The 25715-nt window shown below is 45.0% G+C and overlaps 1 protein-coding gene across 3 annotated transcripts in view; it reads right to left on the reverse strand.

Annotated features, from left to right (window-relative positions):
* Positions 1 to 25185, reverse strand: part of Pitrm1 (pitrilysin metallopeptidase 1) — a 31652-nt gene extending 6467 nt beyond the window's left edge. Inside the window, exons 1-21 of one of the 3 annotated variants that reach the window (NM_001415160.1) lie at positions 25119 to 25185; positions 23637 to 23736; positions 20380 to 20486; positions 19891 to 20042; positions 18144 to 18258; positions 17964 to 18060; positions 16867 to 17027; positions 15680 to 15806; positions 15364 to 15452; positions 13689 to 13817; positions 12999 to 13112; positions 12614 to 12710; positions 11113 to 11247; positions 9716 to 9854; positions 8516 to 8632; positions 6138 to 6270; positions 4831 to 4951; positions 4638 to 4714; positions 4237 to 4402; positions 3118 to 3218; positions 172 to 292 (exon numbers count right to left, since the gene is read on the reverse strand). In NM_001415160.1, coding sequence (NP_001402089.1) covers positions 172 to 292; positions 3118 to 3218; positions 4237 to 4402; positions 4638 to 4714; positions 4831 to 4951; positions 6138 to 6270; positions 8516 to 8632; positions 9716 to 9854; positions 11113 to 11247; positions 12614 to 12710; positions 12999 to 13112; positions 13689 to 13817; positions 15364 to 15452; positions 15680 to 15806; positions 16867 to 17027; positions 17964 to 18060; positions 18144 to 18258; positions 19891 to 20042; positions 20380 to 20486; positions 23637 to 23736; positions 25119 to 25174 — 2454 coding nt within the window. In that variant the 5' untranslated portion in view covers positions 25175 to 25185. Of the gene's footprint in view, positions 1 to 171; positions 293 to 3117; positions 3219 to 4236; positions 4403 to 4637; positions 4715 to 4830; positions 4952 to 6137; positions 6271 to 8515; positions 8633 to 9715; positions 9855 to 11112; positions 11248 to 12613; positions 12711 to 12998; positions 13113 to 13688; positions 13818 to 15363; positions 15453 to 15679; positions 15807 to 16866; positions 17028 to 17963; positions 18061 to 18143; positions 18259 to 19890; positions 20043 to 20379; positions 20487 to 23577; positions 23737 to 25118 lie in introns of those variants that run through there. The other 2 variants (XM_039095772.2, NM_001107363.2) reach the window with 2 other exon arrangements.
* Positions 25186 to 25715: the final 530 nt, after the last annotated feature.

Raw genomic sequence — 25715 nt, forward strand, 5'->3', positions numbered from 1 at the left:
AAGCTCACTACTGCATGTGAGCAAAAACATAGTGTGTGATGGAGACCAAAGCAAGGGTCTGAACTCACTGAAGTATGGTGATGCTGGGCAAGTCACTCAATCCTCTTATCTACCGCCTGCCTGAGAATCAGGACGCGTGTCAGGGTGAGAGGCACACCTGGGTTCCATTACCTCGACAATATGGGGGCGGACAGGCTTCCGTTCCTTTTTGCTTCGGCCGACGTTTCTAAGGAAGTTTTCCACCTCTTTCTCTGCCTGAGGCATCTGCTGAGGGGTAGCATTCACTGAGCATCTGCGGAGAAGAATCGTGTACACGTAAAACCATCTAGCCATCCCCCTCCCCTACATTTTATGAACTTATCACACCCGAGTATGAGGGACACAAAGATGTGACGTGATTAACATTGCTTTGTCATAAAATACAGAAGAGCCGTTAAATGAAACGGGATGCAGATGTGGCAATCATGCAGCCCCTCTCATTCTGTACCCACACGTCACTGCGACACAGCTGTTAACAAATGCCTTCAGATTTATGACAAAGGGTGGAAAATTTAAAACAAAGAAACATGAATATCCCTAAAAGACTCAACAATCTGAAACTACATACTTGCTGCTAAAGTAGAGAATTACAAACAGTGTGTGTGTGTGTGTGTGTGTGTGTGTGTGTGTGTACACGAGTCTACATGTGGGCCACATGTGGAGGTACCTGCCCGGGAGGCCAGGAGAAGACAGTGGATTCTCTGAAGCTGGAGTGTTACAGAGAGTTGTGAGACGCTCAATGTGGGTGCTGGGAACTGAACTCTAGTCCTCTGTAAGAGGTAGCAAATGCTCTTAACTGCTGAGCCATCTCTCCAGCCCCATACAGCAGAAACTTAAGGTACCGAAAATATTTTAAAACATCCTGTTACAAAATTCCTCCAAACTGGAGAGAATCACAAAGATCAGCCATCAGAGAACCCTGCAGTGTTTTACGGTGTGCACATTTCCCGATTTGGGCACTGAATTCACAGCCGTGACTATTGAATTCATGCTAACTGTATATGAGCTCTATACTCACTCTTTGTGTTTATTATCAATTTATTGTCTGTGAGAAACTTGCAAAAAGAGTTTTATCGAGAAGGAAGAGGACAGTCTATGGTGTGAAGTAACCCAGGCTGGTCTTGGTTGTTATAGTGAGTGCTGGCTAAGCTAGTCTGGGATGTGAAGTTGAACACAGGAGGAAGCAAGCCCAGGACACAGGTTAAGTGCTGGAGTGTAAAATGAACACTGGGAAAGGTTAGCCTGGGATGTGAGAGTGAGTGCTGGGCCAAGCTGGCCTGGGGAATTATGGTAAAGCCTGGGGCAGAAGGGCAAGCACTGAATTCAGCTGGCCTGGGTAGAGGGGGAAGGAAGTACAAGTCAGGCCCACATAAACCCAGGGCTGGAGCACTGACCCCATTCCTGCCAGCTAGCAGCCCTGTGGCATCTGTTAGTGGAGAAAGGTGTAGGTTGATGTCTTTATTCAGGAAGGCAGGTATAGGATAGAAGGAGGCCTATCATAGGACAAGAAGGAAGGATGGGTGGGAGAAAAGTTTTAGAAAGGAGAGAAAGAGCCAAAGTGAGAGAAGGAGTTGTGAGAACATTGTGGCAGATGTTAAGATTCTTTTCTGCACATAGATACAGGATGTTATGACTATTTTTAAGGGATGGGTGTGTACAGGATTTTGTGCTGTCTAGATGGGCAAATTATATCTTATCAATTGGATCAAAGGTTATTGTGTGGTGTGTTCTTTCCTGTGGTGACTTAATCGAGTCCGCACTAAGAGAGCTGGGAAATAGGCAGTCTCTGTCTGAAACTGGCCTGGCAGTGACCCACCTTGGGAACTAGACGGGTAGAGAGATTGTTGCCGGGCTCAGAGAGTAGCCGTCGGCAGTGTGAGATGGGGTGCAGCTTAGTGGGTGAGACCCTTTGCTGATTGAGATGAAAATATCCCACAGATGCCAAGTGGCCCTACGGTGCCAGCACTAGTGCGGGATAAAAGAAACCATTTTTTATTATTTACCGCGACAGAAAGGCACCAGTAATCTATGCAAAACAGAAGCTTTGATTATGCACTGTCTAATCACAATCCACTAATAATCAGTATTATCAGTAGCAAGGCACTGCATGTAAATTACTGATAATTCATCTCCATGTGTGCCTGAGCCTGAGGACAGAGAGCTAATGTAATGTGTGCAAACTGTTTCAAGACATCCGTTGTCTTGGCTAGTTTTCTATCACCTCGAACATGCTAGAGTTCTCTGAGAGGGAACCTCCACTGAGAAGAATGCTTTGTAAGATCCTGCTGTAGGGCATTCTCTTAATCAGTGACTGATGGGGGAGGGCCCAGCCCACTGTGGGTGGTGCCATCCTGGGCTGGTGTTCCTGAGTTCTATAAGGAAGCGGGCTGAGCAAGCCACAATGAACAAGTCAGGAGGGTACCCACCTGTGGCCTTTCTCCTGCCTCCAGGTTCCCACCTGCTGCCTGTCTTGGCTTTCCTCAGTGGACTGTGACCCTTTCCTGCCCAAGTTGCTTTTGGTTATGGGGTTTCATCACAGAAGCGGAAACCCCAACTGGGACCCTGAGATTGAGTAAGATAACCTTCTCTATGGATTTTTTACTTTATAGTTCTAGAACTTTTTTTTAAAGGTCTAATTTTTTTTTTTTTTTTTTTTTTTTTTTTACTGTAAGTAAACTACAGTATTGCTGTCTTCAGACACACCAGAAGAGGGCATCAGATCCCATTACAGATGGTTGTGAGCCACTATGTGGTTGCTGGGATTTGAACTCAGGACCTTTAGAAAAGCAGTCAGTGCTCTTAACCGCTGAGCCATCTCTCCAGCCCACAGTTCTAGAACTTAATTGCTTTCTTCTCCACGTCATACAACTTTTACTAAGTTAAAATGCAATTCTTTTCATTCTCTCGGCACACTAAAGTCTAGAGTGAATCCTGTAACCTAACGCCTAAATGATACACACTTTCTCTCTTAAAGATAAATTCAGGTAATTTCATCTTCAAATGAAAAATACCTCAAAATAACACTTGACAAAATAGTGTGACTCCTAACAGCTGTTTGGGGACAGGCAGGACACCCACCTCATGTTGTCACAGTTTAGTAGATACTTCTTGATCCGGGGTAGTTTTCTCAGGATGGGCTTGATGTCTGTCATTTCGGCAATTCTTTTCATCACCTTCACCTGAACCATAGGAGGCAGACATAGAGTCAGACCACACCGACAGTCAAGACACTGCACAGTTCAGACTTTACAGGACAGCTATGGCGCTTGGGATGAGAAAAGCACCCCTAAGACTCATTTAAACACTTGATCCCCGGAAGGTCAGGGTGATGTTTGGGGAGGCTATGGAGCTCCTAGGAAGTAGAGGGGTCACAATACGCAGAAATGACTATAAGAAAGCCAATAGCTTGTACACAACAGTCTCTGCTTCTGCCTCATGATGCCACGCCTTTCCCTCCAGGATAGACTCCATCCCTTGGGAACCACAAGCTAAAGGTCTCTTCTTCCTTACATTGCCTTTGGTTACGACATTTTATCAGACTAGCAGAATAACTAATGCCAGAGTGCGATTTGTGATGCTCTGGAGTTTGGCAGAGTTGTAGAAAAGTGTCTCCACAGCACATCGTTTAGGCGCCATGTAATTTTCATGTCAGCAGTAATTTCATAGTTTCCAGTTGTCTGTTCCCTCTCTGGATAGGTCTGAAGAGCGGACATCCCTAACACAGGTTGTGACTGGCCACTGGATGTGTCCAGCTTGGGTGAAGCTGAAGGACTGTGAAGTACAAGGAAGAAAGGAAAAACACTTTCCTCCATGAAGGCTGTGTGTGTGTGTGTGTGTGTGTGTGTGTGTGTGTGTGTGTGTGAGTGTGTGTGTGTGTGTGTGTGTGTGTGTGTGTGTGTGTGTGTGTAGGCCAGAGGACATCTTCAGCTTCCATTTCTCAGGAACCGCCCACCTTTTTAAAGAGACACTGTCTCTCACTGGCCTGGCACTCCCCAAACAGGTTAGGCTGGCCAGCCAGCAATGCTCAGGGATCCACCTGTCTCGGCCTCTTTGGCACTAGGATCTAAGCACAAACCACCAAACACAGCTTTCAGAAGGTTAGCTTTCTGAGGTGGAATCATGTATGACTGGAGAACATTACCAACTCCCGGAACCCTTGCTCATCTAGGACCAGCACGTGGCCTTGCTGGTGCCCACCTGATCCATCCCACTGAAGGTCTCCTGCAAGTCCCCTGCAGGCGTGAGTGTCTTGCCTGCTCTGAGGGCTGCGTAGAGATGCCCCGAGTCTGGGATCCCGTTGGAGAGCTCCTGAGCGCTCATCCTCACCAACACTTTGAAGTGCTCTTCTTCTTCAAAGCATGGGCTACGAAAGGAGAGGGAAGTCAGTGAGGGGAGAGAGTGACCCAGCTCCACTCCGACACCCAGAGGAGTTGTTACAGAGGAACTCAGCATCTTTCAAATGATTCCATGTGCTTTGCAATTAATTGCGAGTAAAACGAGACTAGAATCTGACAAGTGAGACAAATCACTTGGCAGAGCATTTCAGAGTTAGATATGCCACACCCCCATTTATTAATATATGGTGTGAGTAAAGTTACTTGTTAAATATTTCGCTCCACAGATGCATCATGTCTGGCAGGTTCCGCTCCAGGCAGAGGGATGAAAATAACACACCCTGTATCCCCAAAGGAAGACACAAGACAAAATTAATTAGGGTACCATGACAGACGAGGACACCCTGGAAACTGTAGCCTTTGACTGCAGTATGATGGGGCATGATGGGCTGCCTACCTGCTCGTAGGTGTCCAGCTGCGAGTCATCAGGGAGCACATGGGGGGTGACGGTCATGCCTCCCGTCTTCAGCTCGATCTGTTGAGCTTGCTCTCTGTAGTTGAGGATGCCACAACCCAGCCTGAAGAGCAAGAAGATACCCGAGTTACGGGAGCCCACCCGGGTAATGCCTGAGCTACTGGCTGTGCCTACCATTTCCACACCCTCCACAGGTTACGTACGTGTGCTAAGTCATAACCGCAGCTCTCTGTACCTGCTGTACACTGTGCAGCTTTGAATTTGTTGGCATTAACCCTCTACAGGGCTCACGCGCCCTCTCACAGAGGTACGAATCCGTTTCTCCATTTGGAGCTCATGTCCAGCGCTGAGGACCTAGCCAAACGCTTCAGTAGCTACCGTCTCTTAGTAAAGACAACAGGCTGAGCATGCTTTTCCAGCCTTTAGCTCGAACGTCTTTCCTGAGTGCTCTCTTCCTCCTACACACGTTCACAGACTTCATTTGCTCCAATATCTGGCAACGGGGTGGGAGGGATCTGAGAAATTCTGCGTGCTAATGTATCTAGAAGAAGCATTATCAATCTGAGCCCAGAGGACTCCTGAGAGGGGCCCTGAAAACTGGTTTAAAAGTGCAAAAAGTGGGAGTTACTAAAAAGGTTGAGACGGGGGACAGAATGTCCCAAGGATCAGGGACATTTTCCATGGCAATCCAGTCCTCAGCAGTGGCAGCAAGGGCTGCTGGGCCATGTCCAGCTTTGTTCCCCTTTATGGTCCTAGAGGAGGAGAGGAACTCTGCAGCTGCTTCCTCTCAGCTTACCACTGTCAAGGAAAACCCCAAGCACGATTCCAAATCTATCCGTACCCACCCTGGGCTGTGGGGAAAGCAGCCGCTGCAGAGTTGGCTCGGGAGAGAAGCAGAGGAGTCCACCAAACTCTGCAAAGACACCCCTCAAAGTGTAGCTACTCCTTACACTGAGTTGTTCCTACTTCCTGACTAGGTATATTCCCTTTCTTCAAGATCTTTGGCGATCCATCCGTTCAGATGCCTTCATAAGTATAATCCATCCATCCACAGATTAATATTGTAACATTATTTATGTAAGAAAATATGACTGTAAGAGAGCAAATAGCTTGTAGATACTGTGCCGCTAAGTTTATGAAACAAAGTGACGCCCTGGGAGATGACTACCATCACAAGGGCTTAACAGGGCATAACACAAATACATAAAGGACACACACACACACACACACACACACACACACACATGATGACAAGCATGGATGTGCACCTACTGTGTTCCACAACTCACTTGGTCAGCACAGTGCAGAAGAGAGGCACGAAGGGTCTCAACTCCTCCGGCAGCGTGTTTAAACTGGAAAAGGCTCGGAAATACACAATGCCGTTGGTGGGCTGCGGGCAGTACTGCACAGGGACGTCTCCAGCTGGAAAACAAAAACAGTTGCTCTTGCTTTAACTGATCACATTTCAGTGGTTTTGTTGCTGTGGTCTTTGAAACCCGGGTTTCATGTATCCAAGGCTGTTCTCACACTAGATGCTTTGGTGAAGGATCGCCTTGGACTCTTGACCTCTCTTGCTGGGATTACAGGTAGGGGCCCTTTCACTTGGTTTTTTATATGATGCTGGGGAGGGAGCTCAAGACTGTGCATGGTGGGCAAGTTCTCTCCCTTCTGAACTACACCTCCGGCCCCTAATCATTCTTAGTATGTAAGGAATCACACTACTGCTTTTCAAGGATGAAGGCTTAAGACTTGGAAGAACACAGAAATGCCCCGTTTATTTCCTACAGCGGACACGGGTTTCCCACTGCACTTTCCTACCGGTATGACACTGAAACCCTTTGCAGTGTTACGTCATCCCTGCTTGCTGAGGCACTGAGATGGAGAAGGATCCTATTTTTCTGAACGTCCAGCTGATTTCTGCAACATCTCAGTGTCCGTTTCACCTGTAACTGAGCCCTCTACCGAGTGCTTCCCTTCATCAACACAGTTAGGTCCACAACATGGTCAGGCTCACAACATCTGACTGCATCATAGCATCTAATCTACACGCTGATAGTCTCCCGCACTGAGTAGTGTGTAATGCCCTGTCCTCCACAAGCCCTCAATGTCCTTATGACCTTAGGGTGTCCCCCCATCTCTAGGGTAGGTTTTTAGGGTTCTATTTAACATTTCTCCACCCAGCACAGTGCCCTACACATGAAAAAGGAATGAAAACTTTTGTTGATGATCGATTTATTGTCCCTATGAAAGAGACAGAAACTTACTAGAGAAAATTAATGAGATTTACATCTAAATAAATTATAAGAGGGGTTGGGGTGATTGCTCTGTACGTAAGTTTTCTGCCTCACATGCATGAGCACCAAAGCTTGGATCTCCAGACAGACATCCATGTAAAATGTCACATGGGCATAGCAGCCACCTGTAGTTTTAGAAGGTTGGAGACGGGACTCCCCAGAAAAGGCTGTCTAGAAAGAGTAGCCCTAATAGTCAACTCTAGGTTGGAAGACCCTGCCTTAATAAATAATGTACGAGGTCAGTGGAGAATGATCCCCAATATCAACCTCCACATGCACATGCTCCCACACGTTCCCACAACCACATACATGTATACATACACACACACACCCATGCCGACATATGAAAATGGAAAAATAAAAATCTGTAGATTAAAACATTAACCCCAATATCTAGAAACACCCCCCACCTGCCTACACAAACCTATTAAACACCTATTACAAGTGCGATATTCACTGTTAAAATATGCAAGGTGGATTGGAGATAACTCACTAGAAACAGTGTACCTAAGCTGGGGTTGTCATCAAGTGCTTGCCTAGCACACAGGAGACTCTCAGTTGTTCCAAGATCAAATCATATGGAATCAAATCCCGTCCTCCACAGTGCGCATTAAAGTCCAACGCTGGTCTGAATCAAAAACTATCCATGGCCACTCAGGAGTTCATTCACCTGCTATCATCTTCCAGGAACATGCTATTCTAGAGATAACTGTCTCCCATGCCACCAGCCACAAGCTAGCCTGGGGTCTTGTAAGCAGTGAGACAGGAGTCCAAGAGCGCCCCAGGCCCTTTCCCTGCCATCACTGCCTAACTCCTCCAGGGGTTTACCCTACCACATCCTCTTCTTCAAAATAATTCTCAAGGGCCGGGAGAAAGCTCAGTTGGTGCAAACAAAGGCCTGAGTTGGATCCTCACAATCTCCTTTTAAAAAAAAGACCTGGAGGTGGAGGTACACGCTGGTAATCCCTGAGCTGGGAGATGGAGGCGGGTAGTTCTCTTGGATCTGCAGCTTGACTGAATTGCAAAACCCTAGTACCAGTGAGGACAGGTAGAAAGCACCTGAGGAATTAAACCAAGATTGGCCTTTGGTCTAGATACACACACACACACACACACACACACACACACACACACACACACACACACACACGCACGCACACGCGCACACGGCACACACATGCATACATATGTATGTGCACATACAAACCAAACAATAACAATTTGCAAGGCATACCAACAGTAGAGCCATATAAACAGGCTGTTCATTGAGATGTTTTCTGGAAAACATCTAAAACCTGCCCCTGCCTGTTTGCAAATTGCGATTCAACACAGTCAAAGAACCCAGGCACCCATGGGAATGGCTTGATGATGACCTGAGAGGGCGATGTCAAACTTGGTGAAAGGCATGGTGGGCTCGATGTCAGAGACTTTTAGTGCCGGGAGACAGGAGGCGTCTTGATGTTTACTTTGCTGCTTCTGCAATTCTAAACCTGAAGTGGAGAAAAAGAAGAGACAAAGAAACAGAAAGTGAAAAAACCCAAAGGAACCTGCCTATAAGGTTTGGAGTTTGGAGGTTTTAGGGTCTGAATGTGCTATTCTTCATTATCCAAGATGCACCAGGAGGTACTGAGGCCACAAGGTGAGAGGATCTGATCCTCACGGTGGACAAGGGACTGCCGCTCCATGTCTAGGCAAACCGATGTCACTGCGAGATTCTGCAGCTTCCTGGGCACTCCAATTGCTCCTCGCTTGTATACACTCAGTAATTATCTGAAACACTCAGCTATCTTACTTTTTCCTTTTCTCAAATCAAAAGGTCCCTTGTGGTAAGGACTTTTGTCTTTTATGCAAGTCGGTCACCAAAGACACTGATGACTAGCCTTAATAAACCTTTCCCCACACACAGGCATTTTCTGTCTGGACTTCAACCCACAGAATTTCTAACTACTGAACTGCACGATTTAAAACCCACAGAGTGGTTTTTAAAACAACCATTGTGGTACCAGCACTGTGCCTCCCTACTTTAAAGGGGCTCTGTCACGCATGTGTACAGGAAAAACACCTTCTATAACACGAGCATCGTCGTTAACGTCTTTGCTACTGCTCTATTTCAATCTTCAACTTGATGCAACCTAGAGATACTTGGACCAGGCTGACTTGGGTATGTCTGTGAGGGGACTGTCTGTCTGGACTGAGCTAACTGAGGTAGGAAGACCTACCCTGAATGTAGGTGCCACCATTCCTGAGCTGGGCTCTGAACTGTGTAAAAGTGAAGAAAGCTAGCCAAGCACAGGCAAGTGGACACGCATGCGTGCATGCTCTGTGCTCTGACCTTGACTCAGGATGGGCTTTGATAGCTGTTTCACATGCCTGCCACCTTAGCCTCCCTCCTATGGTGGCACACAAGGCCAGTGTTGAGGCCTCATCTCAGAATAAACAGTGCCAGGCTGGAGACAGAGCTGAGTGAGTGGCAGCGCTTGCCTAGCTCGCACAGCGCCCCAAGTTCACACCCAAGGAACATCAAGTCACACACATCGGATCAAGAAAGTCGCATCACCCCAAATAGGTCTGACCTTTCTCGTAGATCTGCTTTTTGTCCGCCTGGGAGAGAGAATTCACCTTCTGCTCTAGCTTTTCCGTCTCCATCTGAGTTTGCTTTTCGTAATACCTGTCATCTGGTTTCATGGATAAAGTCAGCCTGTGCGGATTGTTCTGTGGGAACCAGGGCAACAACAACCCGGATTAAAACACAACTGGGTGACACTAAATTTGAACGAATTAAAACATCCGAGAAGAGCGTGACTTGGCCTTAGCATTCTGTTTACCCACCTGTTAATGATGAGAACGTCATTAGGCCTGTTTCGCCACTGTGTCCACACATGTCATATGAAACCCTCATAAGCAAACCTGTTCTCTGGTCGGTATGTGAACCAATAAGGCCTATTGTAACCCCTGTGTTTCCCAAAATGCACATCTTGGTTGTAAAGAAAACCTGCACTTCCTAGTATCTTGAATTACATTAAAGATCCAAAAACTTAAAATTAATGTTTATCTAGCACTAAGAATTCCTGAAAGTCTAGAACTACAATACGATATTTTGTTTGTTTCGAGACAGGGTTTCAGGTAGCCCGGGATGGCCTCAAACCTAACTATGGAGACAGGGGTACCTTTGACCCCTGATCTTCCTGCTTCTGCTCCCCTAGCTCTGGGATCAGAGGCATGTGCCACCACATCCACCTCTGCAATGGAATTAACGAGTCATCTGTTTATGAGTTATGTGCACAAAACAGACAGCGACCAAATATAAAAGAATGTGCTCTTAGAATGCTTCTGTTACTTCCTTCAACAGTTCACCATATGCACACAATGTTCAACTGGAAGTCTACAAGGACAGGGGAGTGGATTAGATTCCAGTAAGAACTCACGTAACAGCTAGAAGTGATGGTGCTTGTCTGTAATCCCAACACTTAGGAGGCAGAGGCAGGAAGGTTGAAAGCTCAAAGCTAGCTTGGACTTAAATCAATCAAAGTGTGTGAGGGGTGGATATATAGAACACAGCAATCACAGGTCAAATTATTATATTCCTTGTCCCAAACAATGGCAATCATTATAAGAAAGCTTTCAAAATAGGTCACTGTGACACTGGGTAATTAAGTAGAGTATACCAGAAAACTGACAGCTAAGCACGGCTTGCTAGAAAGCAGGGAAATAAGCATCCGATAATTCAGTCTATACATGCATATTACTGTAACTAAGGACTGAATCTGCACTGCAATCTCGAAAGAAGGATTTAAGCTGTGCAACGCCTCTATTTATTATAAAGACACGGACATATGTATATATAAAAATCTATAAACAGAACCTACTTACCTAGATTGTGATCACTGCCTTCACAGTTTTCAATGTCACACTTGAATATTTTGAAATCTACCTACTAAGTTATAGACAACAGATTCTCTACGTTTCTTACCTTAAAATACTGCTCTACTTTTTCTTGTAAAAATTTTGGATTTTCCTTAAGGCACTTCCTAAATTTAGTCAGCTGACTTCCCATTTGCAGGAGCTCCACGGGGTCCCCATCATGATTCCAGCAAGAAGCTATATACTAGAACAAAGAATTTTAAATACACAACACACTGTTATTACCTCAGAAAAACTAGGCTGCCCCACCCTACACATAAAAGGCATGCCAATCTATCATGTCTAATTAAAATCTCATGGTCAAGGGCTCGAGATATAGTTTAGCTTGTACAGCAATTTTCTGGTGTATTCAAGGCCTCCTGTTTAATCCCTATTATTGCCCAGCCCCAAGACATAACTGTTTACAACAAAATTTTAAGTCATTACTTGTTTGGAGAAAAGCTTACTAACTCTGTTTTGTTTATGATATACAGTGTATTAGTGGTATAAATAAATCTACTTTATATAAAAACATAATGTTCCTAAATAGCCAAGTTAAGGGCTGGTTAGATAGCTAAGCTGGTGAAATGCTTGCTCTGCAAACATATCCATCTTCCTTTGATCTTCAGAACCCACCTAAAGAAGAAAAAAAGCCAAGCATGGTGATGCATGCTGGGAAGGCAAGAGACAGGTGGGTTCCTGTGGCTCACTGTCCAGTCAGCCTCGCTTATGAAGTGAGAAGCCAGTGAGCCACCCAGTCTTAAGTAAAAATAAATAAATAAATAAATAATAAATAGTGGACAGCAGCTAAGGTGCAATATGTGTGCCTCTAGTCTCCACATAACACACCAGATACATACACACCTTTATATATATATATGTGTGTGTGTGTGTGTGTGTGTGTGTGTGTGTGTGTATGTATATATGTCTGCAACTTACATATATACATCCAAGCAAATAAAAGAAAACAAAACTGTCAGACAATTAAGCAAGCTAATCAGACGACAACAACAAAGGGCTGATAAGACGGCTCAGTGGTGAGGAGAGCTACTGCTCTTGCACAGGACCCATGCTAGGTTCCTAGGGTATCCAGTACTCTCTTCTGGGCCCCAGGGCTTTCCGAATGCACACAATGAGCATAAATTCTCAAAGGCATTCACTCATACACATATATTTTTAAAAAATAAAATGATAGAAAAACGAAATTAAACCAGAAGTATGTTTGTATTTGATTCAGGATAGTAGAAGTTCAAGACTCAGATGAAAACCAATTATTAGTATTAACCAATAACTTTGGCGCTGTCAAGAAGCACAGGGAGCATCATGGTGCATGTCTGTAACCCTGGCATCCAGGAGGCTAAGGGAGAGCTAAGCTTGGAGCCAGCCACAGCTACGTGGCTGGACCCTGTCTAAAATAAAGCTAAAAAAATAAAGAAAGAAAAGAAAAGAAAAAGAAAAAAGGAACAATACACACCATCAATAAAAAAACAAACAAAAACCATAGAGAACCACTAGTTATAAAACCAAAATCAAACAGAAGGGAAAGCCTTGGTGGCAACAAGATCACGTACTGATGTCAGGGCCATGCCAAAACTGGCCGACTGATGCTTCATTTGGATCTCGATTTTATGAAGCAGTGCTTCAATCTGATCATCTTCAAAACCTTTCCTAAAAGAAGACAAGACACACGAATTAACAAATGAGACGCTGGGAAGAGAGAAAGGTCTCGGAGGCACACAGCTGCAGGGGCAGTAATGAGATAATTAAACAAGTGAGATATAATATACATATTCATGCACGTGGCGGGAGGAAGGAGACAGCATGAGGAAGAAAAAGAAGAACAAATCATGGAAATGCATGGAAATGTCATACCACTCCATTCCTATGTGCGCGCGCGCGCGCACACACACACACACACACACACACACACACACACACACACACACACACACGTACTCTATAACTTCTTCAATTGTCCTGTCTACGAGCTCTCTGACCGTCTTGACATCGTTCTCTGCAATCCCCTGGAGCCCGACGCTGAAGTAAGCCTCCCGTGTGTAGCCGTTATATCTAAAAAGCAGAAATGGGCAAACCATCAGAAGCCAAGCACTGTCATTTGGGATGTACTTTACTGACATCAGGACTGGAGACTTTTACATCACGTCCCACTAGAGAACGCATTAAAGCAATCTCAGCCGCTTGCTCCCAAAATGTAGTCAAATGTACAACCATACCCTTTTAAATAATTCTGAAAGTCAGTACTACTTAACCTTTTACATTATGATAAAATAATTCTGGAAACAATGAACTGCTGTTTTATAACATCTTAATATTTTAAGGAACATGAACTAATAATATGAATTTTAAAACACAAATAAGTGGTATTGATATAAAAGACCAATAAATCCAGGCCTTAGAACACAGGCCTCTAATCCTACTTATCCAAGAGGCTGAGGCAGGAGGACTAAAAATGCCAAGGCCAACCAGGGCAAATCATCCAATGAATCAAATTAACTAAATCAATCATGTCAGTTGAAACCCAACCAGTCCATTCACCAGTCAATCACCTATGTGGGATCCTACTCATATCAAAAAGTCAACCGTTCAAGTCAGTCAAATTCAACCAAAGGAGTACAACCAACCTACCCAACGTCGGGAGAGAAGTCTGTGCCAAGCCCAGACTCAATCAAAGCTTTGTAGAAAGGGGAGTTAGGGCCGGAAATCAGGAGGGAAGACAGAAGGTTCAAGGTGAAGGCTTCAAAGGTGTTGGTGATACTGCATGGAGGGGGCAGACATAAGTGATGGTCAGTCAGTAAGACGGATACATTAAAACACCTCCTGGTGGCTATACACACATACGTAGTATATATATTCATATATATTTTAAGTTTTTATTCTTTTCTCATACATTACATCCTGACTACAGTTTCTCCTCCCTCCACTCCTCCCAGTCTCTCCCCAACCCCCATCTCCCCCAGATTCATCCCCAGTAGTTGTGGCGTATTTTCTTCTTTAAAAAACTGTGTGTGTGTGTGTGTGTGTGTGTGTGTGTGTGTGTAAACATGTGCGTTTGTAGCTGTGCACATGCATACATAACAGAAGTCAACCCCATCCATTGGTCCTTAGATGACATCTACCTTACTTTCTCAGACAGGCTCTCTGTTTTATTTACTAGAAGTTTCTTATTCTGCTTGGCTGGTTGGAAAGAGAGCCCCAAAGATCTGTCTATCTTTGCACTCCACCCAAGCACTAAGATTGGGAGTTTGTGTCTCCACACCCGGCTTTCTGGGACTGAACTCAGCTCTCAGGCTTAGATTGTACAACCTTTACTGACGGAGCCATCTGGACAGCCCTAAGAGCTCATAGCATCAGCTACTACTCTTCAATTAATACCTGCATCTCCAATCAAACCTAATTTCTCCCAGAAATTCTTAAATTTGTACTTTATTTTACTAACTATATGGGATGGGGGTGGGGTGGCTCAGAACCAGAATTAATTTAGCTATGCAGCAAATGGTGTCACAAGAAGGTCTACCATGTATTTGACATACTGTAGGTTCTGCAAAAGGACCATGTCCGCACCATAGAGGAAGGTAGAGTTATGGGTAGCAGCCAGAGCTCGGGCAGGGTGGAAGAGCCTGTCTTTCCTTTCTTACATGCTCTTCAGGGCCTGAATCTTGTTTGTGGCATATTCTCCAGAGGACAGCATTCACAGGATGTTTATTTCTGACGTGGATCAGTCATCCTCGCCACCCCCGTCACCCCCAAGTTAAACAATTAAAACCAGTCTCTTTTCTGGAAGCATTTAACACTAATTAACTAACAGGCTTATATACTAAGTAGGAAAGGGAGTGTGGGTCAGTTGGTAAGGTCCTTGCCTTAGCCTTGAAAACTTGGGTTCATTTCCCAGGACTGCATTAAAAACCAGGAGTAGTGACACTTACTTATTATCACAGCATTTGAGAGGTAGAGGCAGGAGGAAGCACCAGGTTACCCTTGGCTACACAGCCAATTCCAAGTCAGACTGAACTGTAGAGACCACCTGTGAATGTGTGTGCATGTGTGTGTGTGTGTGTGTGTGTGTGTGTGTGTGTGTGTGTACAGTAAGAAAAATACTTTTCTCTGATTGGCTGGCAAAATTGATTTCCCTACTCCATTTTGATGTTATTAAAACCTTGACATTTGTTCTTTTTCTTAAAACTGGGTTGATTCTTTTAACCCTCCCACCTGCCCATTACATAAGCCATGGAGAATTATCTAGCCTTCTAATCTGTATATTTTCTTACTGCTGACAAGCATAAATTTTACAACACGTACTTACTCTGGTAAGAGGAAGCTAACGCTGACAGTTGTTTGCTTGGTAGCATCTGTAGCTAGTGAATCTGGGCCACACGTTATATGGAATTCCCTCTGCAAAATGACGTGATACCTCAGGCAGGCACAGAGTATGAAAGGTCTTAACCACAGATTATCTGGACATGTCAAACACTTGGCTTGCACCAATAACCATTCTCTCAGTCTTGAAAAGCTTACTGTGCAGCCGAGGGCAACTTCTCAAAGCATCATTGCATGACCCAGTCTGTGGTGCATTTAACAGGTGTGACTGAAATGCCGACAAAGGGGAAGTGGGTACTCACAGGCTTGTCCCAGTACTTCTGGGCAGGCACCGCTGTGCTCTCCTCCATTTTCTGAAATTTACTCAGGGCTTCCTCATGAATTTGCTTCAGGTGATCTTCCAGCGGAAAATTTCCATAAGTGAAGAACCTACAAAATCCAGGGAACACAGCACTTTATTTGCATGAGATGGGGACAAATAACATCCAAATCTTTTGCATAACACAGAGGGTACCAGGGTGTGCCAAGCTAATCTTCCCCTGAACTGCATATAGGACGACTTCTGTGTTTTAAGGCAGTTTAACTACACACAGCGAACAGGAGGATTTGGTTAAAAGGTTAAATGTAACAAAAATTAGCTTTATTTTGAACTTGTCATATTTTGGCACTGTAGAAGCCAAATGAGTTCCTATGATACGTAATGTATGTAAGAATATAACTAAGATTGACAGCCCAAAATAAGGAACTTCGTAAAACTAAACTTCAGGCTACAATTACTAGATTACATGTTTTTAATACACTATACTTAAGTCACCATCCAGAAAAGAAAGACTACACATCCCAGAGGCCATCTTCCTTTTCCATCAGAGCTACCATGTGACGTCCAAGCACTTAAAGAAGTCAGAAGCGGGTGGATTTCTCTGAATTTGAGGCCACCTGATCTACATAGTAAACTTGAGACTAGCCAGAGCTAAGCAGTGAGACCCTGCCTCAAAAAATAAAACAACACCAAGCAAAGCAACAGAAACACACGCATATGCACGCATGTGTGTGAGCGCACACCTGCCCCCGCCCCCACACACAGCAAAAAAAACTAACAACAAAAAATAAAGTTCAATTCCGCCAAAGACAACAGAAGGCTTCATGAGTATGGTGAACATTAGTCCCAGAGTGGACACTACCATATATAAGATCTATATATAAGACGGCCTTGACACGGAGCAGGATGGGGACCTGGGACTCCAGCAGAGGTGACACTAAAGGCTGTAACCACTAAACACTGCCAACGGAGAGTTATGACTATTGATATTTACAGCGATTCCTCCTGTAGGATCTGTAGATGAACTAAAACAATGCAACTATACCCAGAGCAATGAATCTGTTCAGCAAATGTTTCTTCACTAAATGAGACGCCATATCACTCAATGTAAGAACGCAAACAAGTCCACTATTGGTCGATCTACCACCAAACCTCTACACCCAACACTACCTGGCATTGCTTGGGTGATAGTGAGTTGTGTGGAACTGTTTCAGCTGCTCCCACGTGAGCTCAGGGATGCACAGTGGGTCCCCTCCAGAAACCACAGAGTATGTGTGGTCAGGAAGAAGCTTGTTCTGGAGGTGCTGGGAGAATATCCTCTCGTTGTCTGTCTTGAAATTGAAAATAAATAAGTTCATGAAAATTCTCGTCAATCAAACGCCACCCAACAGCTACACAGGTGCAGTTTAAGTTGGCAGCCAAGTTACTCGTGATCTGTGCACGGGAGCTGGGGACTGGCTCTCTTGACTGAGAAGTTTGTCTTTCATCTACTGCCCAGTTAAGTCAGAGAGAACGTCATGGTGGGATGAGGACTGACGAGCAAGAAGTCCTTGGTCCATTAACTATACAGACCAAAGGATGGTACTGTCATGGGGTCTCACGAACAAAGTGATACAGATGGAGGATAAAGGATAACAAGTTTGCTATTTAAAGGGACCAGAAGAATCAGAGTGCTCTGAAATACGCGAACCATCTATGTACTTCTGGAAGAGTAGGAAAGACCAGGGAAGGCCTTCACACTCCAGATCATGTATAATGACACCAGGCCCTTCTACCGTTGAAGGGTTCTGCTCGCAGTATAGACTCCAGATAGTTTAAGGATCGAGATGAGGAGACTAACTAACAACAGGTCTCCTATATCGCAAGCACCCATACTTTTCAAAACTTAACAAAGTTGGGCTGGATGGATGGCTCAGTGATTAGCAAGACGATCTGAGTTCAAATCCCCAGTACACACATAAAGGTGGATGTGTTAGCAACCCACCCTAAGCTCAGCGCTCCCATAGCAAGATGGGAGGTAGAAAAAAAGGACATGCTCTAGAGGTTCATGGGCCAGAATGCCTCATGTGAAAAATAGGAGAACCCACTCCAAACCAAGTGGCAGGCAAGCACTAGCACCTCAGCTTGTCATGACCTCCACACGCATGTGACATGTTATGCATGTGGCAGATTAGAGCCCGCACTCACGAACGAGCATGTGACATACAAATACACAGACTTCTTTAAAAGATAACCTTAGTGCAGCAGAAGCGGGGAGGATCACTTACAAACGCCCCTTTCATCTCGTTGAAGACGACCCCCTTGAAGATCAAGGGCGTCTGAGGGTCGCTCGGATCCTCATGCTCTAGTCGCCATCCTTCCTGCCTGAACAAATGATAACGGGATAAATAAGTCACGGTGCTGAGCAGACGACCAAAGCACCAATCCTATAACTCATCATTACATACCAGAAGTCCAGTTCCCTCAAGCACGGGAAGAAGGTGGCATCCAAATACACCGAGAGGAGGTTTTGAAAGTCTTTGGGATTTTGTGTGGAAAACGGATACATGGTGTAATCGCTGGCTGGGGAGAAATGAAGCGTGAGATCTTGAAATGTGACATGCCCGCGGAAACTTATTACATCGAAGTCTCACCGGTCGACATCCTTCAGTATTTCCCTCCCGTGAAAACAGGAAGCAGAAGCCACGCTTGCCTTATTTCCACTCTGCTCGGCACCCTGAGCCTTGCCCTCTCCCAAATCCCAAAGTCTTCTCTGAAGAGACATCAGCGCCAACTCGTCAGTCACCTTCCCTACGCTTTCATTTGATTGACTGCTTGACTTGTTTAATTGATAAGGTTGAGAGACTGATTTAATTTAAGCAATACATACATCAACCATGACACTGTAGAACCTGTAGGGACAGTCCCAAAATTGTTCTGAACTTTATTGGGAAAAAACTTCCACACCATCGTTCTAAGACTCTGGGTTTCACTTATCTACTTGTTAACTGTGTGTGCACATGTATGAGTGTGTGCGTGTTTGCATGCTTAGATGCATGTCCGCAGGAACGTGTCTGAACATGGAGGACATAGGTTCACGCTGATACTCTTGCCCATTACTCTCCTTATTTTGATACAGGCTGTTACACTGGAGCTCGCCCCGTGACTTGGACTAGCTAGAAAAGTCAAAAGATCCTACTGCCTCCACCTCTCCTGAATTGAGATTATAAATACATACCAGTATACCTGGCTTTCACATGGGTGCTAGCATTCCAAATGTGAGTCCTCATGCTTGTGGGGCAGGCACTTTGTCAACGGTGCCATCCTGACAGCCCCTAGTATTTATATTTTAATAATCTAATCAAGATATGGTTTTCCTAAAATAATTCAGCTTCTAACGTCTTTCACCTAATACAGGTCTTCTGCGCATAAAATATAGTTGTGCGGCTTGGGTCTTACTGTGGGACTCCTGACAGTGGGAGGAGGAGCTGTCTCTGACTCTGTGGCCTGCTTTTGGGACCCTCTCCTGCTACCAGGTTGCCTCTTCTAACCTTAGTAGAAGAGGAGGTGCCTAGTCCTCTGCTACGTGATATGATATGCCATGGCTGATTGACATCCATGGAGGCCAGCCTTGTTCTGGAGGGAAACAGAGGAGGAGGTGCTGGGGTTGGGAAAGTTAAGGGGAGAGTAGTGGGGGGAAGGAGGGGAAAATTGCAGTTGGGATGTAAAAATAAATAAAATTTAAAAGAAATTACTCTACAACATTAAGTCCACTCTTATTCCTATAAAATAATTTATCTACTGGCGCCTGATGGACCAAACATGTTTGTTTGTTTCTTTCTTTCTTGTTTAAGATTTATGTATATGAAGAGACAGGAGGGAGAGAGGGAGAAGTCATGGCAGGTGATGTTAAGAGTCTGCTCTACATATTTAAAGGTTGTTATTAATGTTCTTAAGGGATGGATGGTACTGGGCTTTGTACGTTTAGGTGGGCAATTATATCTTATCAATTGGATCTAAAAAAAAAGATTTATGTATATGAGTACACTGTCACTGTCTTCAGACACATCAGATCCCATTGCAGATGGTTGTGAGCCACCATGTGGTTGCTGGGAACTGAACTCAGGACCCCTAGAAGAGCAGTCAGTGCTCATAACCCCTAAGCCATCTCTCCAGCTCCCTAAACATGGTTCTGATTCAGGACGTCCTTCTTACCTGTGAAGGCATTCATAAATGTGGACAGGGACCTGTTGAGCATTTTGAAGAAAGGATCTCTGCATGGGTACTTCTGAGAGCCGCAGAGCACGGTATGCTCGAGAACATGGGGGACTCCGGTGCTATCCATTGGGGTTGTGCGGAACTGTACACTGAGGGACAGGAAAGATGATGAATGGGAGACGATTGATAAAATGCGTTCTACTACCATGTATGAACCACTGAGTCATACCGCAAAATTGTAATGTATCCATGTGATAGAAACGTCAGATGAATTCGTATAATCTTCCTCTTTGGGTAGAAAGGGAGAAGTGGAAATATTCTAACACTATAACCTACTCTGGCCTGGAACTCACACCGCCTGGAACTTGCAGCAATCCTCCTGTTCCAGCCTCCCTAGTACTAGGTTTCCTGGCGAGCTGCCATGCCTGGCAAGGCACGTTTTTTTCCTTCTCATTTTAGGATGCAGGTCCTAAAGGGAGCACACACCTGAATAAGTTATTGTTATCTTCCCTGGCCAGGTGCAGGTATCTGGCTCCCGTGTTGTCATGGCTGAGTTTCACCGCTGTCAGGAACAGTTCCGGAACAGGAGTGACCTGAGGGGAGGAGGAGAGTGTGAACGGACTTACACAGCATGCACACACCAGCAGTGCCAGCTTCTGTTCTTGTGTGTGCATGTTCATTACTCTCGGACTTGCCGAGTAAGCCAGGCTGACAGGCCAGTGAGCATCACGAACCCACCAATTCCTGTCCCTACCTCTTCTCTTAGGAGATTACAGGTATATGATATCATCTTTGGGCTTTAGGGGGAAAGGGGCATTTTTTTTTTTTTTTGTTTCTTTGTTTTATTCTAACATGGGTTCTGGTGATCCAATTTAGGGCCTCTTTCAAGTATTTGACCAAGTTATTTTTTCTGACAAAGACCTGGCTATTTGGTGTTAAACTAGATGCCAGAAAACCCAACAGGGACAGACCACCTGATCCAAATTCCTGATCTCACAGACAAGGAAATAAAGGCCCAATTAAAGGCTAATGAGACTATGTGCTATTTGGGTCTTAATTACTTTTTTGTTTGAGACAGGATTTTTGTGTATAATAGCCCTGGCTGTCCTGGAACCTGCTTTTTAGACTAGACTGGCTTCAAACTCGCAGAGTTATACCTACCTCTGCCTCTCAAGTGCTGGGGTTAAAAGTGTGCAGTGCTATACCCTGCCTAATTACTAACTGTTTACCAGTCACTTTCCAAGCATGTTACATACAAACTGCAAGGAGCACATTGACAACCAGCCCCGCATTCATACATGAAAAAAGCTGAGCTCAGAGTTAATGACCACTGAGCCAAGATCCACCTGGTGTCTACGTTCTTAAGATCCACCTGGTGTCTACGTTCTTAAGACTGAACTATGTTCTTTCCACTGAACTATGACATAAATGCCTGCAATAAAAATGAATGATCCATGAGTACACATGGAGGGATTCATGACTCCAGCCACAAATGTAGCAGAGAATGGCATTGTCCAGCATCAATAGGAGGAAAAGCCCTTGGTCTTGTGAAGGCTCGTTTCCCCAATGTAGGGGAATGCCAGGGTGTTGAGGTGGGGAGTGGACAGGTGGGAGTAGGAGCATCCTCAGAGAAGCAGCAGGAGCGGGGAGAGGTATGGGAGGGGATAACATTTGAAATGTAAATACATAAAATATCCAAGAATAATAAAATTTAAAAAAACAAAACAAAACAACGATCCCTACTCTCCAGGGAGGGAACAAAGGAAGAGACAGATGGAGAAATGACCTTATACTTGAGGAAGTCTCTAGAGTCCTTAATATAAACTGAGGGTTCTGGGGGGCTAGGGAGATAGATAAGTCAGTAAAATGTTTACTGCACACATAAGAAGACCTAAGTTGGATCCCCAGGACCAACAGAAATCCAGATACAATAGGGTGTGTCTATATTCATAGCACCAAGGAGGCAGAGACCGGAAGACTCCTGCAGTTCACTGGCCAGCAGTCAACCTAACAGACTCGGTAAACTCCAGGTTTAGTGAGAGACCCATCTCAAGGCTGTGGATGCAACTCAGTTGGTGGAGGGCAGTGCATGAGGCCCTGAGTTCCCATCTCAGCAACCTAAGAAACAGAGTGTGGGAGCGCACATGGGTAATTCCAGCTCCTGGGAGATGGAGGGGGGAAGATAAGAGAAGTTGAAGGGTGTCCTTCAGCTTGGTTACAAGAAACATTGGGGTCCAGTCAGGACTACATGAAAACCTGCTATAAATAAATAAATACATACAGTAGTGTGATTGAGGATGACACCCCTAAGGAAGACCTCTGGCACCTACAGGGACACACATAGATGGACACACACACAATGCCCTGCCACGCATTCATGTCAGCCAGTCCTCTTTCTTTCATTCACGGGGCATCCACAATATTATAACTATACTGCTATCATTCTCTTTTCTTAGAGACCATGAACATAACCTGTTCACATCTCTACAGGAAGTTCCTGGCAGAGGCACCATTAGAATCAAGTCTCCTGAGTCTTAGGGACCTAGACACAAAAAATGACTGAAAAAAGGGGGCTTCATACTTTAGTAAGTATACCTGGTTTAATGTTTCTGGATTTACTTAGATGATCAATGTCCGTAAAACCAGGAGATAATGTGACACCCGCCTAACAATGGTTATCTGGGTAAACAAGATTTACCATTTCTTTCAAGCTTCTCTTTGGTTTGAAATATCAGGAAAAGAGCGTACCATTCGGAACAAGGTCTTCAGTACCAGCGACTTATATTATAAACTTAAATTCCTCCGTATAGCCTTTCAGAGCGTGCATGACGCTCTCACCCGCTTTTGTGACTCATCTCCCCGGAACTGATGCTCCGGGTCTCTGACCTTGCTTACTGCTACAAGCTTTTCAGATTCTGTCATCTGCTACAGCTGCACAAGGACGCTAGCTTAAAGGCCCTGCCTTCCCTCACATATTTGTTAAATCCTTAAGCATAACACAAGGCTGTAACCAAAAAATTTGAATTGCTGATTTTTCTTCTCTCTCTCTCTCTCTCTCTCTCTCTCTCTCTCTCTCTCTGTGTGTGTGTGTGTGTGTGTGTGTGTGTGTGTGTGTGTGTTCATTCAAGACAGGCTGGCCATGAACTTGCTAAATATTTAAAAAATAACCCTGAATTCACGGACATATACTGCTTTTTTTTTTCAATAATACATTAAATAAAAAGTAATGTAAAGGTTTTAATCTAAAAGTTAAAAAAAAAAAAGACAATCAAAAGAACCAACAAAACCCGTCTTTAACGTAAATCAAGTACATACTGGTCTATGATTGCTTCTTTACAACTCCAAGATAAAATAGGTAGAAAAAGGTCGCATGTACATATAAGGCAACCATACTTGACCACAGAGTGTGAATGAGCAGACCTAGGGAACAGCAAATAGCATCTGCATAGATCTCATTCAATGATCAGGCTTAGTTGTAGACACATCAGCATATTTACTGAGGCCCTACTAGAGTGGGGGTGTCGTTTTCTAATATCTGAAATGATGGAACCTTTGAAGGGTACAATTAAGGCTTGGGTATCATTTCATTATAACCTGTCTGGAGTACCCACGATGTGTCAGGAGGCTAACCAGGTCCTGGGAATGCAAGGACAAAACTGGAGTCTCTACTCTGACAGATCTCACCTGCCAGGAAAAATGATGTGTTATCAACCTTGAACATGGCGGGATAGAAGGGCGGGTACCTGGTTGACGGTGAACCCGTGGATTTTTTCCCCCACTTTATACTGCAGAGCACGATCACAGGCTTGGTCACTCTTCTCTCTCCACACTTTGTGGTGGACCCTGCTCGGTTTAAAGAAAGTTCTCAAAGTTAGCAAGTCTCCCGGAAAGTTGTTTGGCTGCCTATCTTTGCGATATATGTAGGTAACCCTGTAGGATAACGACAACTAAGTAAAAACAACTTGTATCCTTCATCTTCCAAAATCTTGGACATTTCAGAAGACTAGTTTCCAGTCCAGCATTTAACCTTCACCAGGGTATCAAGTCAGCAGGTAAACTTACTGTAGGACTGCACACAGATATTAAAAAGAAAAAAGCAAATGGATAATTTAAGGGTGGTGGTGGTAATGACTATGCAAAACACATAAAGAGTTATCATCTTGTCAGGGCCATCTGGCCTAGCATTAATGAACTCACTTAAAATAATTATTTTCTCAAACTGTATGTCTTATGAATTTTTTCTATTTTTTTTTAAATATCTCAGAAATATCCCTTTTAAAAGTTGTAGGGGCAGAAGGGAAAAAAAAAATCCACCAATTTGGTCACTGGCAGCATCAGGGAGATATGCTAAAATCAACTGGATTTCCTCACAGACAGAAAATCCTAGATATAGATGTTGAATTGTTGAGAGGAAACGCATGATAAGGCTGAATGACAAATCGCTAGGAGTTCACTCATCGGTTGCTACATACACAACTACTGCTGTTTACAAAGTTCAAACACTTCCTACCCAACAATCTCACAGAAACCTGTACCCCCAGGTTTCTTCATCTAGACTAACAGGGGCTTGGCTACACTCTGAAATAAGGACTTGGATGAACATGAAAGCCAAACACTCTTTAAAAGCACCTTATTTCTTTTTTCCATAAATCGAGTCCCCACACAATGTTCGGGTCCAGGAGGCATAACTTTACCACAACAGCATGGAGCCCTAAACGATGCCTTGTAACAGAAATGAGTCGGCGCAAATCTTAACGAGCCATAAATTGCCTTTTAATTACACAGCTAAAATCCGCATCAAAGCCTATCTTTACTTCAAACAGCCTTGGTAACCCACACTCAGGACTCTCTCTGGGGTCATCATCCAGAAGGGAAAGTGGGTCAGCTCAATGCCCTGGTCCTGGCTCCCCCCTTTGGAGTACTGATGTCACCCCTAACTCTGGTAGCTGGGACAGCAGTTTCTTGGGAAGTGTGCTGTGCCAAGCCACAGAGAGAAGGACCTATTTACAGGCCCTACAGGGGGCCTCTGATAGAAGTAGGGCATAGGAATACTTGGTTTGGGGAGCCCAGAAGAAAGTTTGGGGATCCTGGAGGCACCAGGAAGAGTTTGGGGTAAAAGGAGCCCCAGAGAGGTTGTCACGCACGCCCAGAGATGGCAGAGACTCTGAAGTCTCTCCTACCGGCCCGCCCCTGCCTGTTCCCTGTAGTCACCAGGAGTGGCTCACCCGCTGCTCAGTCGCTGTACAGCGCACAGTCCCCGCCGACCGCTGAAGCGCCACATGGCATGTGACCAGCGTGGGGCTGGGGTCGGACTGCCTTTAACCCGACGCACGGCGCGGGGCGGGGAGCGGTCTCGAGACTCTCATTGGACAAGTGGAATGGAAGCGACGAGTCTAATAGGCTGGAGGGAGGGTCCTCCGCCGTCGGGAGGAGCGAGGTGAAGGGAGGATGGTTGACTGGTCACAAGAGATGGGCGGGCCAGGAGAACGAGCGGGAGAACGAGCGGGAGAGCGAGTGGGAGTCTGAGTGTGGGGCAGCGGGGAGGGAGAGCGTGGGGTGGCAAGTGATATGGGGCATTGCTAGAACGGACCAGTCCCGGAGCATTTGCTGATGAAGGACAATGAGGGTCAGGGTGAAGAACACAGCGAAAGTAAATAAGGGGCGGAGCGTGTGCTGAGGATGAATACTCGGGCGGGTGAAGACTAGGTGAGAGGAGGTATTGGGAAGCGGAGGAAGTTGTTCTGGAGGTGGGTAGAGTTTTGCTAATAAGGGACAGGTCGGAGGCAGTAAGAGGCGGGTCAGGCTCAGGTGAGTGGTAGGAT

This window comes from Rattus norvegicus, chromosome 17 (assembly GCF_036323735.1).
Source record: "Rattus norvegicus strain BN/NHsdMcwi chromosome 17, GRCr8, whole genome shotgun sequence".
Lineage (NCBI taxonomy): Eukaryota > Metazoa > Chordata > Mammalia > Rodentia > Muridae > Rattus > Rattus norvegicus.